The 17,909-nt window shown below is 38.8% G+C and overlaps 1 protein-coding gene across 9 annotated transcripts in view; it reads left to right on the forward strand.

The window, feature by feature from the left end:
- ANKRD31 (ankyrin repeat domain 31) overlaps window positions 1-17,909 on the forward strand; it is a 48,246-nt gene that overhangs the window by 24,683 nt on the left and 5,654 nt on the right. For 5 of the 9 annotated variants that reach the window (XM_053408734.1, XM_053408735.1, XM_053408736.1 and 2 more), the window contains 14 exons: window positions 841-899; window positions 2,118-3,447; window positions 4,774-5,010; window positions 6,505-6,693; window positions 7,460-7,602; window positions 9,409-9,568; window positions 9,859-9,971; window positions 10,871-10,958; window positions 12,015-12,111; window positions 12,983-13,418; window positions 13,684-13,998; window positions 14,889-15,029; window positions 15,558-15,651; window positions 17,318-17,506. In XM_053408734.1, the coding sequence (XP_053264709.1) occupies window positions 841-899; window positions 2,118-3,447; window positions 4,774-5,010; window positions 6,505-6,693; window positions 7,460-7,602; window positions 9,409-9,568; window positions 9,859-9,971; window positions 10,871-10,958; window positions 12,015-12,111; window positions 12,983-13,418; window positions 13,684-13,998; window positions 14,889-15,029; window positions 15,558-15,651; window positions 17,318-17,506 (3,591 nt within the window). Of the gene's footprint in view, window positions 1-840; window positions 900-2,117; window positions 3,448-4,773; window positions 5,011-6,504; window positions 6,694-7,459; window positions 7,603-9,408; window positions 9,569-9,858; window positions 9,972-10,870; window positions 10,959-12,014; window positions 12,112-12,982; window positions 13,419-13,683; window positions 13,999-14,888; window positions 15,030-15,557; window positions 15,652-17,317; window positions 17,507-17,909 lie in introns of those variants that run through there. The other 4 variants (XM_053408737.1, XM_053408739.1, XM_053408740.1 and 1 more) reach the window with 4 other exon arrangements.

Consider the following 17,909-nt stretch of genomic DNA (forward strand, 5'->3'; position numbering starts at 1 on the left):
CCTACTCATGAGGAGCAGCCTGCCTCTCAGATGGGTACTGTGCCATATAGTCATTGCCCTGTCTTGGAGCTTCATGAGGCAGCATCAGGATTTGGAGGTGGCTCATTCTTAATCTCCACTTCTGAGTTCTGGTCTTGCTGTGCCAATGTCCAGGGGTCCCCAGTGCCAAAGGACCTGGGCTCAGCATCACTGTCATCACATCCTGTCTATTCCTCTGTTACAGTCTTCAGAGAGGGCTCTGGGTCCTCTTTCACAGAAGCCTCCTGCTATGGGAGCATGACAAATGTCCATGTCAGAAGAGTTCAGCCGGGGTAGGATAATTACAGTGGGACAGAGTTATATTTTTCAGCCAGACTAATTTGCTGGGTCTCTTCCCATTCTGCTCTTTCTTGCTGTGTTGCCTCCTTTGATCAGAGGTTGTGTAAGAACCAACCCAGATTGTGCATGTGCTACTTAGTTCTTCCATAATGAAATTATTGTTGTTTAAGAAGAGGTTTGACAGAACCTTTGGGTGACAGCTGATGCAATATTTAAGAACAAAGCTCAGAGACCAGCCTACTTCCATTTTTGCAATGAAAATGACTGGTGTACAGCACATATCAGTGACCTGCATGGTCATTCAGCTGTCAGTTAATATCTCTATCCCAACTTCAGACAAGCTATCAGCTGTTTCACATTTAAAAAAAATAAAAAATACCAGACACTCATTAATTCATAATTTTATAAATGTATTTTTTAAGAGGAAAACTTGGAGAGGACTTTTTCTAACAGTTTTTGTGTGTCATTAAAAATCAGGCTTAAAAAAGCAGATCCAAATATTTTCCTTGAATGTATTTTTAGCTGAAAGAGTTCTAGAAGACCCAGTGAGTGACCAAAGTAGAATTGAGAGCCAGCCTAAGGTAAAAGTTAAAATGAATTTTCAATACAAGTGAGTAGTGAAATATAATAGTCAAGTAATAGTCAAGGTATTTTATTGCAGAGGTTTTCTGAAGTGCTCTTCAAGGTCCTAACCATAATAATTAATTTCTAACTAGTAATATCAAATGCATTGAACCAGAGACACTGCCAAATTGGAGGGTATTTTCTGTCACTCCACCCCAACCCCTGACCTGGCTGCTCTGCTCTCCTTGGAAGGAGAAGGGGATGCCACTTACCTTAAATGTATGAGGCAGCCAAAGGTTGTTTAATTCTTTATTATTACTCTTTGAAAGGAAGGATTCTAACCACTTAAATCAGCGTGAATGTCTCTACACCCATTGCCCCTACCTATACTTCTTAGAAGAGCTTCAGTTCTGGAGGCAGCATGGCGCTGAAGCCGTTCCAGAAGTGTGGCTAGAAGGAAGCAGCCAACCACAGTTTCTGGAGCTGAAGCCCTTCTAGGAAGGCCTTTTTATAAAATTTAGGCAGAGGGAATGGGCATCAAGAGATCTGCACTGTGGTGAGCTATGCAAGCCTCTCTTTAAAAGGTTAAAAAATAATAATAAAAATACAGGGGGGAACCCTTGGCTACCTTGTACAATGGTACCTCAGGTTAAGAACTTAATTTGTTCTGGAGGTCCGTTCTTAACCTGAAACTGTTCTTAACCTGAAGCACCACTTTAGCAAATGGGGCCTCCCGCTGCCGCTGTGCCACCACCGCGCAATTTCTGTTCTCATCCTGAAGCAAAGTTCTTAACCCAAAGTTCTTAATCCAACTACTTCTGGGTTAGCGGAGTCTGTAACCTGAAGTATCTGTAACCTGAAGTGTCTGTAACCTGAAGTGTCTGTAATCTGAGGTACCACTGTATATTTAAAGTGAGCAATAGCCCCACTTTCCTCTCCTCTCCCAAGGAATAAGCCTCCTCAGCTTGCTTGTGGGTCCCCTTAGCTGCATGGGGTCCTCTAATTGCCACAGGGCTACAAAGTTGAACCCTTTTGTCTTGATCCAGCGGCACTACGGCATTTATTTAACATAGTGTGGAACTGATTTTTGATTGTCCTGCGGTAACTCACAATCTTTTCTTTTCCCTATTGTTATCAAAACCCATTCATGTGAATAAATATTGGGTGGGGACTAGGAAATATATCCTGGCCATTATTTCTGTTTCTCTTCTCTTATCACTGTTTTGCTTTTCCAGGCAAAAACATGCTCAGGTGAAAGAGTTCACCATACATCTAAGGAAAATACTAAGGTACTAAAGCAACAGAGGGTAAAGTCAGAACCAAGTAAGAGAAAAAGGACTTCACAAAGAAATTATGCTTCCAAAATGTGCAATAGTTGTTCACTAGTGAACGCTACAACATTTGAAGGTACGTGTCTGGTTTCAAAGGCAAAGCAGTCAGTTAGGGGAAGACCACCATCTTTGGGAGCATCAGGTGACAAAAGAAGAATAAATGGCCAGAGGAAGGACATTCAGAATGGTCCTGCAACTGATCCTACATTGGTCTCAAAAAGAGACGTTGGATCTTCAGAGTATCACCAGTATAATTTGAACAGAAGTTGTGAAGCTGAAGAAGACTGTAACATAGCAATGGGGTCAGAAATTCAGCGAGAGAGTGACTCTAATAATAGTATTGATGACTGTCCATCAGAAAGAAAAGAGGCTCTTAAAAGCACTGAACTGGCAGGAGCAACAAAAGATCAAGCAACTAATTCCCATACTGTCACATCACTGAATCCTGTTGAAGAAGAATCTGCTTTAGCTTCTGAAACTGAGGTAGTAAATGAACCTAATTTGGATTCTACACACTTCTTATGCAAAGACATCAGTTTGCCTTTGCAGGAGGAAAGCCAGTATGCAATGAAACATAATAAAGAGTCTAATAGTCTTAAAGTTGTTACTTTAGAGGACAACCTTCATACTGCTGAAAAGAAGCTTGTCTGGACAGTAAGAGAGAGCATCATTATTCTTGCTTCTGAGAAAAATAGATCACTAGACCAGTATATGCATTCTGAAAACTCTGTAGATCAGATTAATCTGGACAACCATAGTTTGGGGCATGAACTGGGTGTGAAAGAGCCTTTATCTATAGCTGAATCTACCTGTTTAGAAGAAAACCCATTTGAGTCAAAAATCCCAACCATCTCAATGTTGCAAGAAATTGAACTTCTCAGTGATTCAGATTGTACAGTCCTTTCTGAAGAATGCAGTTTAAATGTAGGCCAAAACCCAGGTGAAAACACCTCTAGAGCTGATGGAATCTGTAATGAACAAGCAGTTCATGTTTGTATGGAGCTATCCTCAACAATTTCACAGAGTATTAATAGAGCTGGTGTTTCTGAAAGTCCCGGCACTTGCAGCGTCAGTGAGCAAAGATTTTTAACTCCTCCTGTGCATGAGGGCATTATGATGGGAAGAGCAGAAGGAAATGCTGGGAAATGTTGCTTTGAGAGAACAGGAAATGGTAGTAGGACTGAGAACAACACAGTCCTCCCTTTACAGATGCTGGACAAAGACCCATTCCAAGGTAATCCATTCAGAGAAGATAGAGAGATTGCTGAAAATGCAATGATACAAAAGGAGAGGTGGAGAGAGAAAAATAGACATACGTCTTTCCATTGTGATTATTTTTAGTGCAGCATTAACTTTTTTATTTACTGTTGATTGAGGTAGTTTTATTATATTTTTATCAATAGTTGATAATCTGAACCCTTGACATTATTAATTGAAGGGCCATGTAAAAAGGATTCAAATTAATCTAATTATTTCATTTATTTATTTTAATAATTCATAAATTACAGTAGTTTCTAAGCAGGAAATTAAAATATATCCCTGATTCAACAGTGAAAAAGAGTATTTAAAGAGTCTTTAAAATGCATAAATTGCACTGTTGGCTGGTAAGAAGGGATTGTGGGGCAAAAGGTACCCCAGTTACCATCCCCAAATAGCTGATAGGTGCACTTATGACTTTCAAAGAAAGTTTAAAGTTCCCCTGTGAAACCTGAAGGCAATTAGTCTTGCGAGCATGGTGAGGCTAATTCCTGTCCATTTCACAGATCATCTTCATAAGATTCCTTGTAGTAAGATATGGTAGTAATTTTTTTAATGATTTTCTGCAATGAGTTAAATTAGTAACCTACTCTACATTAGGGTTACCACTGCATGTGAAAACAGTTGGCCCCAAATGGCTTAATACTGAGCACCTTAGTCAAAATTATGGCATTCTAAATTAGCACAATGAAACGTTTGCCTGGTTCGCACCTCACATTAAATCATTGTTAAAATCAATGGGTTTAACATGAACAAACAGCATGCAAGTGCTTCACTCCTGTGCCTCCATACTTTCTGGAAACAAGCCATGGTCTGATTTGTCACGTCGTTTCAACTCAGGCTTGTGGTTTGTTTCCCCAAAACAAAGCATGAACAGTAAGCCAAGAACTAGGTTTAGTTTCTTCTCATAGTTTGGAGAGAAACAAGCCATGAGGTCAGGTTTGGGTAGCATGAAAAGCCTTGTTTCCCAGCAGGAGCCGGGGAGGAGTAAAGCATCCACAATTCCAGCAGTAGGCACCAGTATGTTGCTCAGCCACATAAACCATAGTTTATTTTAACTACAGCTTAATGTGATGCACGAAACAAGCTATTGCTACACAATCTTTTGTTTCAGAGCAAGCAATAGAAATGTTAATAGATTTTTATAGAAGCATTTTGTAATAATTTTCTGTGGAATCTTAAAAAGTTTGGTGAATATTTCAAGAGCAGCAGGCAGCTCATACTAATCATGTCTGTAATAATATACTTTATGGTATTTTCATTAACATTCTTCATGGAGACACTGCACTTTTTTATTCAACAGATAAATCACTACAAACTCAGATCCTTGGAAAATGTTACAGTGAGAAGAATGATAAAGAAAATTCAAACAATACTCCAGATGTATCTTTACAGTCAAATGAATTAAAAACTATCCAAAGTAAAAGAATGGAATATATATCCATTGAGGATTGTCAAAATGCACATTTGTGTTCTAGCAATAGTGCAACTCCTTTACAGTTTAATTCGACTGAGGAGCAGCAAATCCCACATTCATTAGGTAAGACAGGTATGGTTAACCTGTGGCCGTCTCGATGTTGCTGAACTACAACTCCCAACTTCCCATTGGCTGTACTGATTGGGGTTGATGGGAATTGTAGTTCGGCCATATCTAAATAAGAAGAGGTTAACCACCCCTCAGGTAAGCAGTTAATAACATTGCAGAAGTGAATGTTGTGGTTGAATTGAGTCAGATTTCCCCTGTCACTTTGAGATTGTTCAGACATACCTTGGCCTCCAAAAGAACATCTGAGGCGTAGCTGGGAGAGGACTAAAAGCAGGGGCAGCATGTCCCATTTCACCAAGGCAAAATGGGAAGGTGTCACTCCCATCACAGCCTCATTTACCTGGGTCGTGCAGTGGCACCCATGAAGTGGAGATGATGGTGGTGGGTTCCGGCAACTTCTCACAAAATCTTGCCGACTGCATGAGATACCATGAGATCTTGGTGGAAGCCGCCGCCACCACGTCCCTGCCAAGGCAGGGCAGCCATGGGGACACTTTCTCTTGGGCTTCCACTGCCTGAGGTGGCTGCCTCAGCTTGCCTCAGGGGTGGGCCAGCCCTGACTCAAAGCTCATACAGTCCTTCCTTTCTTCCTTCACTAGTTTAAGATTCTAAGTTAATGGAATGTCCCACATATATTTGAAATTGGAATCTCCTTGACCTTTTACATATAAGCACAGGTATGTTGGGTGGGAGTTTTCCTGATGTTTCAATTTTATCTTAAACGTCCTAAGTTATAATGGATAAAACAAATCACTCTGTAATACTGTTAAGTCTTCTAAAGTTACTTCTCCACATTTGTTGTATGAAGTATTTACATTTGTGCCTTGCTTGGATTCATTCTCTTTTAAATCGTTGCTCGTCTCCATTTTCTCCCCAATTTTTTTTATCTGTAAGGTACACATGATAAGGCTACAGTGGTACCTTGGGTTAAGTACTTAATTCGTTCTGGAGCTCCGTTCTTAACCTGAAACTGTTCTTAACCTGAAGCACCACTTTAGCTAATGGGGCCTCCTGCTGCCGCTGCGCTGCCAGAGCACGATTTCTGTTCTCACCCTGAAGCAAAGTTCTTAACCTGAGGTACTATTTCTGGGTTAGCGGAGTCTGCAACCTGAAGCGTATGTAACCTGAGGTACCACTGTATATGAACTCATGGTTATTATATATATATACATATATATATATACACACACACACACACGCACACACACATATATGCATAGATATTATCTGATAACAGAAGATTGAAGAAGACAGACTAATGTTATGTAAACTTTAGGAGACATAATTGTTTTAAGTTTACACAGCTGAAGTTCAAAAGGTTGTTAATGTTGACACTGATGTGTGAATATTTTACACCAGTGTCTTTGAAAGCATGTTTTGGCAAGTGGTATTCCTTTAAAAAGTATTGGCCAGCATCTAGCATTTGGTGTAGCAGTGCCCCTCAAAATACCTTATGTAATTATTAATGAGTGCAAAATATGTCTTTAGACTCTTCACATTCTAGTGAAAAGGAGAAACAAGCTTCTAATCAGCTGCTGTGTACCATAAAACCAAGAATAAACAAAGCAAATGCCAAAGGAGAAACTTGTTTGCATTTGGCTGCCAAAAAAGGAGATTTGTCTTTAGTGAAATCTTTAATAGCATCTGGAGCATGTGTAAATCAGAAAGATAATGCAGGTGTGGTATTCTTAATTTATAGTTTAAATGTTTTCTGCTATGCTGTGACCCTAGAATCATCTCTCTCTCTCTCTCTCTCTCTCTCTCTCTCTCTCTCTCTCATCAAATTCTCTTCTTCACAGCCAACAACAACATCCAAACAAGGAAGCTTCATGGTTATATAGGATTAATATTATGCTCCATGGAGAAATATATATATACTGATATATACATATGGACACACACACACTGTATTCGAACAGATGTCTAGTAGATGAATAGGTGTGCAAATATGTAAAGTGGCCTGGATCTAAAGCACTTTTATAGTTGGAAAAAAGAAATTTGGGTGGGACTTTGAATTGCTTTCTATGAACAGATCATAACCAGCCTTCAAAACTCCTTTCAAATTCAAAGTCCTCTTGGGCACCTGGAACAAGCTGTACAGTTATTTGGATCCAGGCCAATGTAGTAAAATTATTACATATTATTAGATGTGGCAACATGATAATGGGGCTTTTCTTCAGTAGCTCCCCAATTGTGGGGTGCAAATAGCTTTAGACACCAGGCTCAAACTTCCCACTTCACCCAGGCTTTTGACTAATTAAAAAATTAAACTGTGTATGAGGGTCATTGTTTAGTTTGTTATTATGCTACATATTTTTGTGTTTTTATACATAAACCACCCTGTGATCCTTGAACGATGAATGGTATCTTGATAACAACAACAGCAACATTAGGTAAAGGCTCATGCATCTTACAGACTCATATCTAACTCTGGGTTTACTAGGCTGGACAGCAATTCATGAAGCTTCCAATAAGGGCTTTACTGAGATTATCGAAGAGCTGCTCAAAGCTGGTGCTGATGTGAATTCTAAAAGCCTGGATGGTGTTTTTCCAATTCATGATGCTGTTTCAGGCAACCATTTTGAGGTAATGTAGTGCTAACCAGCCTCTCTCTCGTCCACCCTCTATTTACCAGTGTGGCGATCACACAGGGTCCCCGGATGTTTGACGGTCTATTGATCCCTGTGCCACCACTGTGCTCGCTTTCCCGCTGCCACCAACCCGTTACTCTCGGGTACACACTGAGTCCAGACAGTTGTTAAAATTAAACCAAATAAACAAGTTTATTTTATAAGTATTAACAAGTTTATGGTTTCTCAGATAATTTTCTTGTCAGTTTCTTAACTTTAGTTTCTTTAGCGGCCTAGACCTTCCTAATACCTTCTGACTGATTGTATCAACTGTTTGACTGACTCCTCTTAACAGATTCTCTCACTCTCTCACATCAGACTAGCCCAACCCACAGACTTATCCTCCCTCTCTCTTCTCTAACCCCAGACTGACTTCTCAACAACTCTATCTCCTCCCCTTGGGTTCCTATTGGTTAGTCATTTTACACTTAGTTAACCCTTTCCTTATGAACCCAGTATGATGTCACAGACTTGGAGGGCAAACGTCACAACCAGCTTCAAAGCGTGTTTCAAATCCTAATTAAGAAGGACCTAATTGAATTAATAAAGGGTTTGCCAACATAACAACCATAGGGTTCACATGTTCCTGCAGAGGCCTTCATTAGAGCCCCCTGTGCCTCCTCCACCTCACTGAAACTCGCCTTGACAGAAGCATTCTGTTGTAGTCCATAGACAAGGTTGTGGTATGCACTTGGTTGCGATGTTTGTGTGTAGTGCCTACATCAGTTTCTCTGGTTTACAAGTAGGCCCAGAGGCCCCAAAATATTAGCAGCCTCTGATATAGAAAGCACCTTGTTTGAAGGGCTTTTGATGTCTATGGCCTGGGTAGGGATGGGGAAGAAATTAGGTTTGCTTGGTATTTTTGCATTTTAATGAGAGCTATCTAATTTGCAAACTGATACAGAAACTGAAACATGAGTATCGTTTTAAATTCATCACTTCTCTGAATTTTGTGACAGTTGCCCAACCAAACAATGTGTACATAAATGCTTATATTAGTGGAAAGTGTGTTTAAAATGCATGTATTAGTGAAAACAATATATAAATTGCATATATTAGTGAACACCTCATATAAATTTTTATCTTGAGGAAACTGCTTGCATAGTATTGGCATATGTATAAGCCAATACTACACTTAAATGTGTTTATCAGGAGAAATATGCACTAACATGACTAGTTTTCATGAAGTTTTTTTTTGGGGGGGAGTGCTGCAGAACTGAGTGTGGAGTGTGGACTATAGTATTCAAAAAATGAGAAATGGGAGAACTGAAATTGTCAGATTTATCCATCCCTAAGCCTGTCTCTGCATTTAGCCTTTGATAGAATAGGTAGTGACAAAACAGAGTCCAACTTAGGTTTTGCTTCTGGATTCTTTTATTTTCCCAGCATCTCTTGGAGTTACTCCCTTTGTACCAATTTATTGACTATCACAAATCCTTTCCTCTTCTTCTAATTTCCTCATCGTTTTTCAGTTAGCAACATATATGCAACAATGTATATTCTTGTTTTAAACTGGTTTTTTACTATAATGTTATTGCTGGGGTTTTTTTTGTAAACTGTTTTGAGGTTTTATTACCCTGAAGTGGTATATAAATGTTGTAAAATAAAATAAATACAATTTTAAAACGAATCGGAAAAAGGAAGCTGAATGTCTGTTTCTGATCTTAACATTTGGCCAGTCTCTGGACTATTGTAAGAGCAGAAGAACACGAAACAATGGTAACTAGACCATAGGAGTGAATAATTAAGAAATGTGTTGCAGGCAGCACAGTGTCTACTACTTCATGGTGCAAACCCAAATGAGATGGACGACTGTGGGAACAATGCCCTGGATGAAGCCACCTGTGACAAAATGAAAGAACTCCTTAAATCTTATGGTGCTACTGAGACCAAAGAGGCTCATCAGATGACTGATGTGCTTGGTATGTCCCTTCCATCATATTAACTGCAACTTCCTTTATCCTTTTAAAAAGCATCCAATAGCACGATAAGCTTCCTGAAGTTACTTGTTTTCCAGCACCCTGGTCCTATTGTAATTAATTCTCCATTTTAGTGTGTCTTAAGTGGATTTGATTTTCAGAAGAAGGTATCAAATGGCACAACCAGATTTCCCCCCCCCCGTACTTAATATATGTGTACTCAAGCTGATACTATGTTGATTTGGTACATTCATAACTTATTTTGAAACTATAATAATTATTTCTTGATTTAGGCGAAAAAGAGTTACACACTTCGAGGTCTAGAAAAATCCGTAGTAGTTGCAGTGGCTGTGAAGAGGATAACATGGTTTCACAGCTCAATTCAGCTAAACAGAGCTGTGACACAGTGAGTATAGATAGTTGAGCAGTTTTGTTTCCATGCGTTAGCATCAAATGTGGCCTGTATGAAGTTGCTGAATCGTGAATTATGTTTGTGTTATGTGAAGTTTCTGTACACCTTTTGGCCAAAAAGGCCCCAAAGGCAGCTCATAAAACTTATAAACACAAAATCCAAACAATACAATAAGATACAACGTACACAAGATTTAAATAGTAATATTTCAATAACATATTTAAAAGAAAGGAAATAAAACCCAAAGAAATCTCCCACTCCATGAAAGCAACCCCTGCCCATGCCAAAAGAGAGCAGGAAGAACCTGACTCCTTCTTTCCCCTTTGGCAGCCGTTACCCACTCAGGGAGATACAGAACAGCTCGCCCCTGACTGTTCTGAGCACAGTCTTTTTCTTGCATCAGGACTTCCTAGGCAGCAGCAGCTTATAAGAGTTCCAGGCAAAGCTGATTAAAAAAAAAGCCTTTCTGCACGCACAAGGTGTATTTCACTTAAACAAAGGATATTCTGCACCTCATGTTACTGTGTTGCACAAGAAAAGTGGAACTTATTTGAAAACTACTCTTCCACTTGTAGTTGTGTTGTTTTTGCCAGCATAACTATTATAGAATCTATGTATCATTGCACGTCATGAACTCTTCCCCTGGTGCTTGCACTTCTGCTTTTTGCTGATGGTTCTTTGGATCAGACCACATGTTTTACAGACAGGAGCAGCACAAACCTTCATAACATTAAATCACTGTACACCTTTCTCTCTTTGTAAGTTGTGTGCACCTATCCGTCCAACACAGCTGGCTCAGGTAAAATACCTGGCCACTTTCCAAGTCCTCGTGTTTTAGTTCAGTTCCAGACTGCCTGTCTTTAATAAAGCGAACAATGATTTGCATTTGACAGCACGAGTCCATCAACGAAGTATTGCAGAATATAGAAGAGAAACAGGATAGACTTTTGCTCTTTGAATTAAGAAGCCAAAGAGATGCAGGTGTGGATAAATTGTATAACCCATGAAAGATTGGCTAAATGTGTGTTCCATTGTTATGTCGGAGTAACAATTTTTTTGTAACTCCAAAGCTGCGTCTTGGATTCATGTTCATAGATGCTGGAAAGACACCCCTTGTAAAAACTGGTGAACCTACTACATTGAACAGGAGCAAACTTCTGAAGCTTGGGACTCGAACTGGAGCAATTGGGGGCTGCCTCAATATGATCCATTCCCAATCCTGTGTTGTCCTGAATTGTCCCAATTCAGTTCAGGATCCAGTGTATAACTCTAATGGAGATACAGGAAGCAAAGGGCATGGTCCCTAAAGACAGCTTTCCTTAAGAAGAGGTGCCACCATTGGGTGCTGCCTCATTGGCACAGGGTGGCAGTTCCTGCTTCATTGAGGTCCATCTACCTTCCTCATTTTAATATTTAGGAGGAATTTAAAAATATTCCTGTTCACTCAGATGTTTAATGACTGAAAGCTACTGAAGGATGCTGTTCCTGCCAGCCTTGAAATGGTTAGCTGTCAAGGTACAGTCTTACCTTGGAAGTCGAACGGAATCCATTCTGGAAGTCTGTTTGACTTTTAAAACATTCAGAAACCAAAGTGTGGCTTCTGATTGGCTGCAGGAAGCTCCTGCAGCCAATCAGAAGCCATGGAAGCCCCATCGGACATTCGGGTTTCAAAGAACGTTCACAAAACGTCCGAGTACCAAGGCATTTGGGATCCAAGGTACGACTGTATTGGATTGTTAATTTTTTTTAATTGTTTCATTGTGCTAGTTTATTAGTTACTGTCCTCAGCTCCTTTGGGTGTGAGGACAGAATAGAAATAAATTAATATTCTCTGTGATATTGGCATGGATTTTGTATTGCATACAAAATTGTATATGGTTGTAAAGCAATTTGTAGGATGAAATTTGCTTTAAAAAGCTCAAGAGTAGACAATACTAGCTGATTTCTCTGTCACATTGTTTTAACTGCCACATTTTTATTGCCTCTTGCAAATTATCAAAAGGATATTAACTTACTAAATCTGTAAATGTTGAACAGATCTATATATCCAAGATCTATCTCAGATACAGAACATTCTGAATGCTGTACTTGCCAAACAGAAATCAGAAAGGGATGATCTTGCTAAGAAATACAGGTAGGCAGAAGAAAAACTGTACGTTTTTCTTTCCTTTTCTTTACAAAATAGAGCATGGAATTATTATTTTTTACTTTGAAGTAAAGCAAAATTGTAGTATACTACCAACATTCTCAGACCCTTCATAGTTTTAAACCTTGTATACTTCCCATTAAGTTAAATCAATCCTGGTTCTACAAAAAGTAGTAAAGATTTGGTGCTGCTTTGGCATCTGTTTTTAGCTGTTGTGAGAATTATGCTTTTATTTATTTGTATTGTTTTAAATAAAAATCAATATGACTAAAATATTTCAGAATAGGATTCTGCCTTTTAAAAAATGTTTGCTACCTTCATTTAGGGTAGTTTAAAAATGCTTTTGTTATTCATTATTAGGGAAGCTTGAGAAATTTGTTATTTGCAGATTTTGATACAAACTGACCTGATCCACTTGAATGAATCTGAACTCTGTTACTCTTTTTTTTATTTTGCACATCTCTGAATATTGTGGTGCAGTTCTCAGCTTTAAAAACATGCAAAATGGAGAAGCATGCAAAATGTGTATACTTTAGGATAGAATACATTTTGGCATATATATTTGTGAGAAAGTATGTTTTGGAATACACATTTTAATGCAGATTCTTTTTTTTAAAAAATCTGCTTTTTTTAAAAAAACATGCATTTTTTTAAAATCTACATATTAATGCAGAAAGAGATGTGATGGGCTTACGAATGAACACATATGAGACTAACCTGGAATGGAAAGAGATGGATCTGATCATTATGCTTAGAGGCATGCCATATTCTTGAATGGAATGGGTGGTTCATTTTAAACAATATGTATTTTTCATGGAAGTTCAATTGACTGTTCAATTGTTTTTAAATTTGATTTCAGAGCTTCTGCAGAATCTTTTAAACAGGGAGCCCTAAGGGAACAGATAGCAAAGCTTGTTTCCAGACAAAAAAGTCTTTTGCTCATGGCACAGAAGCAGAAAGAACTAGGCCAGAAAATACAAAATTATAAGAATGCAAAAAAGGAGGCTTCACATTCAGCAAAATGTGTCCCAAGCACACATGGCTCTTGTGAACGCAACAACACAGAAGATGATCCATCTGGGAGAAGAGCACCCTCCTCTGATATAGCTATAGGCCTTGAAAACAGTTGGGTCACAGACAATATTTATTTAGATCAAGAATCCAGCCAGTATCCAAACATGTCTTTGAATATGTCAGGAGGGAATGGAAAAGAAAAAAGGCAAAAAGGACTTGGTCCCAAAAAAACAGCATCTAAAAACAAACCCAAGGAATATAACGTTGAGGAGTTAACAAAGGTAACACATGTGAAGTATGTTAGATCATACTATAAGCCATACTATAGATCAGCCAACATTGCCTTCAGAACATGTAGTTTGCCTTATTCAACAAACACACATAGAATATACTGATCATACATCAGTGGCATTACAGAGAAGCAAATTCCCAAGAATGTGTACACTAAATAGTTCAGCTGCTAAAAGTACTGTTGTCAATAATATTATTATTATTATTCAGCAAACCACTGAAAGTCAACATGTTTTCTCTAATGTGTCTTCACAGCAATACTCAAACGTAAGTGAGGATTTGCAGATGCAACCAGAATTAGAATCTACACACAGCTATCTCGCTACTCATCAGAAAAACATCCCAAAAAACAGACACTCGCTTAATGCTAATTTAGAGCCTGCAGGGATATTTTCTCATGCGCTATCACAAAGCAGAATCAGCCCAAGTTCTTCTCAATGTTCTAACAGTCAGAATTCTGAAAAACAATTAAACTTCAAAGCAAGCAGATGGAAGAAAAATCAGCTATTGGATCTGCTCAAACTGGGAAAGATTAAGTCTGGAGATGATGTTCTAGAATTCACAGTACAGGTAGATTGTTCAGTTGCAAAGCAATGTAAATATCAATGCAAAATGTATTTTAAAAAATGCAGAGTAATCTTAGCAAAAGCTAATTGATCATTAGAAGCAACAAATAATCCTGTGACATGTTAAAGCTAACAAATTTATTATGGCATAAGGTTTAATATAGGAAGTGTTATCTGACATTGCACGTATACAAATATGGTTGGGGGTGAATTGTGAGGTCAGGAGGAAATTATGCCTAAATAACGTTGTAATGATTTTGCCTGCTCCATTACCGCATTGTTCAGGCAACATATATGTTATAATACGATCAGGACCTGGTTCAAATTCTAGCATTAAAAATAAGTATTCAGAGTTTATTTTCTGGCTTCTCTTCCCCTCCACCCTGATTCAGCTGGGTGCTAAGAGTGCTCTTTTGCCCTGTATTATCAAAAATAAGCAGGAACACAAATAAAGGCTGGCCTATGCCATTTGATTGTGCTGTGTCCTAGCTTAGTGTCAGAAGAGGGTGTGGGGCAATACACAGATGCAACTAAGTCCCAACATGCATTGCTTGCAAAGAAATGCAGTGCTATAGTGCCTGTATTTTCTCTATCCTCTGGCCTTCCCTTGCAGCACTATGATGGCAGCAGACGTACAGCAAACTGCAGTTTTTCCAGTCAGCTGCTTAGCTGGGGACAATTTCTGCTTATTACAGCAAGCAAGTGGACGAGGGGGAAATTGCGAGGCCGGTATGATAGAATTAGCAAGCAGCTACCAATGACAAAATAGTTGGAGCACATCATGGTGATCTTCAGCTCAGACAATTACATAGTCTAAGAGGTGCTAGTGGTTCAAAGTGTAGGGGATTATAATTCTTAATTGTTTTGTGTTCCTTGTTTTTGTTTTTAATTTAGGATTCCAAACATAAAGCCAGCCTTTTGGGAAATGGTAAAGTCAGAGCTGACAATAACTCAGTTTACCAAAATCTAGTTCAATGGATTAAAGCACTACTAGGAAGTGACATTTCTGTAAGCTGGAAATATGTATACAACAAGGTAGGCTCATTACATTTTCTGTCACCTATTAAAATTTAATATTAGTGTGAAGTTTGTTGCATGAAAGTGAGCAGTGTAATGGTAGTTTGTCTGAGCACAGACAGGCAGGCAATGTCAGGAGTGAGTCAGCAATAAATCACATGGTGTAAATGAAGTTAACTCTTTATTAGAAGAAGCAGGATCTGCTCAGGTGGCCAGGCCTAATGAGCACAGCAACTGGTTGTTTATTATTATCATAATTATCACATTCTGTACAATTCATTCATTATTATTTTTAAGTAAAACTGTCATCAACTAAAAAGTGTATTTTTAAAAAATAAGCAAGAAAAAGAAGGGGGGAAAGCCGCAAAGCATTATAGTCCTGTGTAGTCTTCTGCATTTGACTTTGGCTTTTTGTTTTTCCATACTCGACTTGCAGGAAATGTACAAAGTAGATATATTACTTTGACATGGGCTCAATAGTTCTTGATGCATTTTTTAAAATGAAGTAAATAACATCTTCAGTGACATATATTTGCCTTTATACAGGTCACATACTGTGGAACTCTGTTGTCAAAAATTATTGCTGAAGTTCATGTTTCTGAGGAACCAGAGTTAACAGTGCAACAAAATAAGCTATTTGGTATGTGCTGACTAAAATGTGAATTCCATTTAGATGAAAATGCCCCCCAAAAGGACAGGGTTTATAAATCCTCAGACTTCTACTGCACACCTTTTCTATCTTTAATCACAAATTATGGACATAACAGCATTTTTTAGTAGAGCCATGCATGTGCCTCAGAAATGCTAACAAGACAAGTTTTCTCTGTTGGAAATGTTATGGTTTGCTGTGATTCTCTCCTGAGCGAAGCTAGTGAGTTAACCTACATGGGTTGGAGAACCCGTAAGTGCTAAGAGTTAATGGCTTAATTAAACTTGTCTTTGCTGGAAGTTTTGTTAATTTAATCCAGTGTTTGTGTGGCTGAGGGAAACAGCATTCTGCAGAAGTACTGTCCTCTAGTTGTTTTTGGGAATAAGAAATATTGGCTTCAGTCAAAACTGTTTATATACACACAAGGAAGACACTATTGCAGATTAAAATATCTATTACCAACTTGTGCTTAGAGGTATAACATTGGGTAAGGGAATATTCTGATACAAATTAGTAACTATTTATGAACTCCAAGTTATAACTTCTATTTATAAACAATACTATGAAAGAAATCTTTTAAAATGATGTCCAGGTGATATATGATCCCAGTATTGATAAGCAAAATGAATAAATGGGGCTGCTCTATTTTCTAGAAATGTCAAAAATAGTGAGGGGATTTCTGCCATATGGAGTGAACCTCACACCCAGCAATTTCTGGGAGGAAAGATATATTTCTTATTGGACAGATATATTTCTCTTGGCTTGCACATTCCCCATGACTTCTTGACATACACAAGAACAAAGCCACCCCTTGCCTAATGCACCAATTAGGAACAAATTGTCAGGCCTGGCCCTAAGTTTTTTAATAGGCCGAACACAAGTCCAACACAAGCAGGTGCTGATATGATAAGCCTGTGGTAGATGTGAAGGGCTGGGAGCTTGATAACAGATGAGACAAGCAAGAACCAAGGACCAGAGGCAGGAAGATGTAACTGTGGACAGGATGAAAGTCACATCCTGCCCAGAGGATATGATTAAATGGTTAATGAATGCCAAAGATAACCAAAATACAGGATCAGTCAGGGAACAGAAGTACCGGTATATCCATGATAAAGCAAACAAGTTGCTCAGACTGAGGAGTTGGCTTGGAAGAAAAGGTTTATAGGGTCTGGTATGTTTCCATTTCCTGCCAACCTAGCAGTTCGAAAGCACATCAAAGTGCAAGTAGATAAATAGGTACTGCTCCGGCGGGAAGGTAAACAGTGTTTTTGTACACTGCTCTGGTTTGCCAGAAGCGGCTTAGTCATGCTGGCCACATGACCCGGAAGCTGTACGCCGGATCCCTCAGCCAGTAAAGCAAGATGAGCACTGCAACCCCAGAGTCGGCCACGACTGGACCTAATGGTCAGGGGTCCCTTTACCTTTACCTTTATGTTTCCATTAGCTTTTGAGGTCAGCTGATCAGGCTGTATGATCAACTGATAGCATCCAGACTAGCACTGTCACCTAGAGGACACCCTTGATGCACAGAACCTGGCCCTCCCCTGAGGAACTAGAATGCTGGTGGCACAGGAACGATGGAATGTATTGGAGACTCTGGTTCAAGACTTCCCTTGGCTGGCATGTTACACAGATAATTTTTATCTTTTTCAACCAGGGAGAAACTCTACAAGATGCAAACACAGCCGAGGTGCTGAGTACTGCTGTTTTAGTGATAAGGCTGCTTCCTCTCAGAATGCAGAGAATATAAGGCAGGAAACTGCACCCTTTCCTCAGGAAGAAATGGAAATCTCTCTGTCCTCTGAAACAGAAGCTGAGGAAATAATGACAGCAGTCAGTGAAACAAGTAAGTAAAATAAGACCACATGCAATCCTGTTTTGTCACAAGTTTGTTGCAAGTAGAATTTTGGTCGTAGGACTATTGCAAACTCTTGGTCTTGGCACAAAAAATAAGATTAGTTTGCTGTTGAATTGTACCCTTTTTCTTTCTGCAAAGCGTGCATTTTCTGTTTACTGCTTCAGAGCCTGTGCTATTAGACTATGGTTGTCTTTAAATATTCTGTGGTTTTTCCTAATTCAGTGTAGTCTAACTGTGAAAGACACTTTACAAAGCCCTGCCTTCTACATTTATCTGATTTGCTGTATAATATAACAAATATATGTAGGACGTTGTATATCTTATGAATCCACATACATATTGGATAATCGGGAATGAACAGCAAAGCCAAAATAGAACATTTAATTATCTA

This window comes from Podarcis raffonei, chromosome 11 (genome assembly GCF_027172205.1).
Source record: "Podarcis raffonei isolate rPodRaf1 chromosome 11, rPodRaf1.pri, whole genome shotgun sequence".
Taxonomy (NCBI): domain Eukaryota; kingdom Metazoa; phylum Chordata; class Lepidosauria; order Squamata; family Lacertidae; genus Podarcis; species Podarcis raffonei.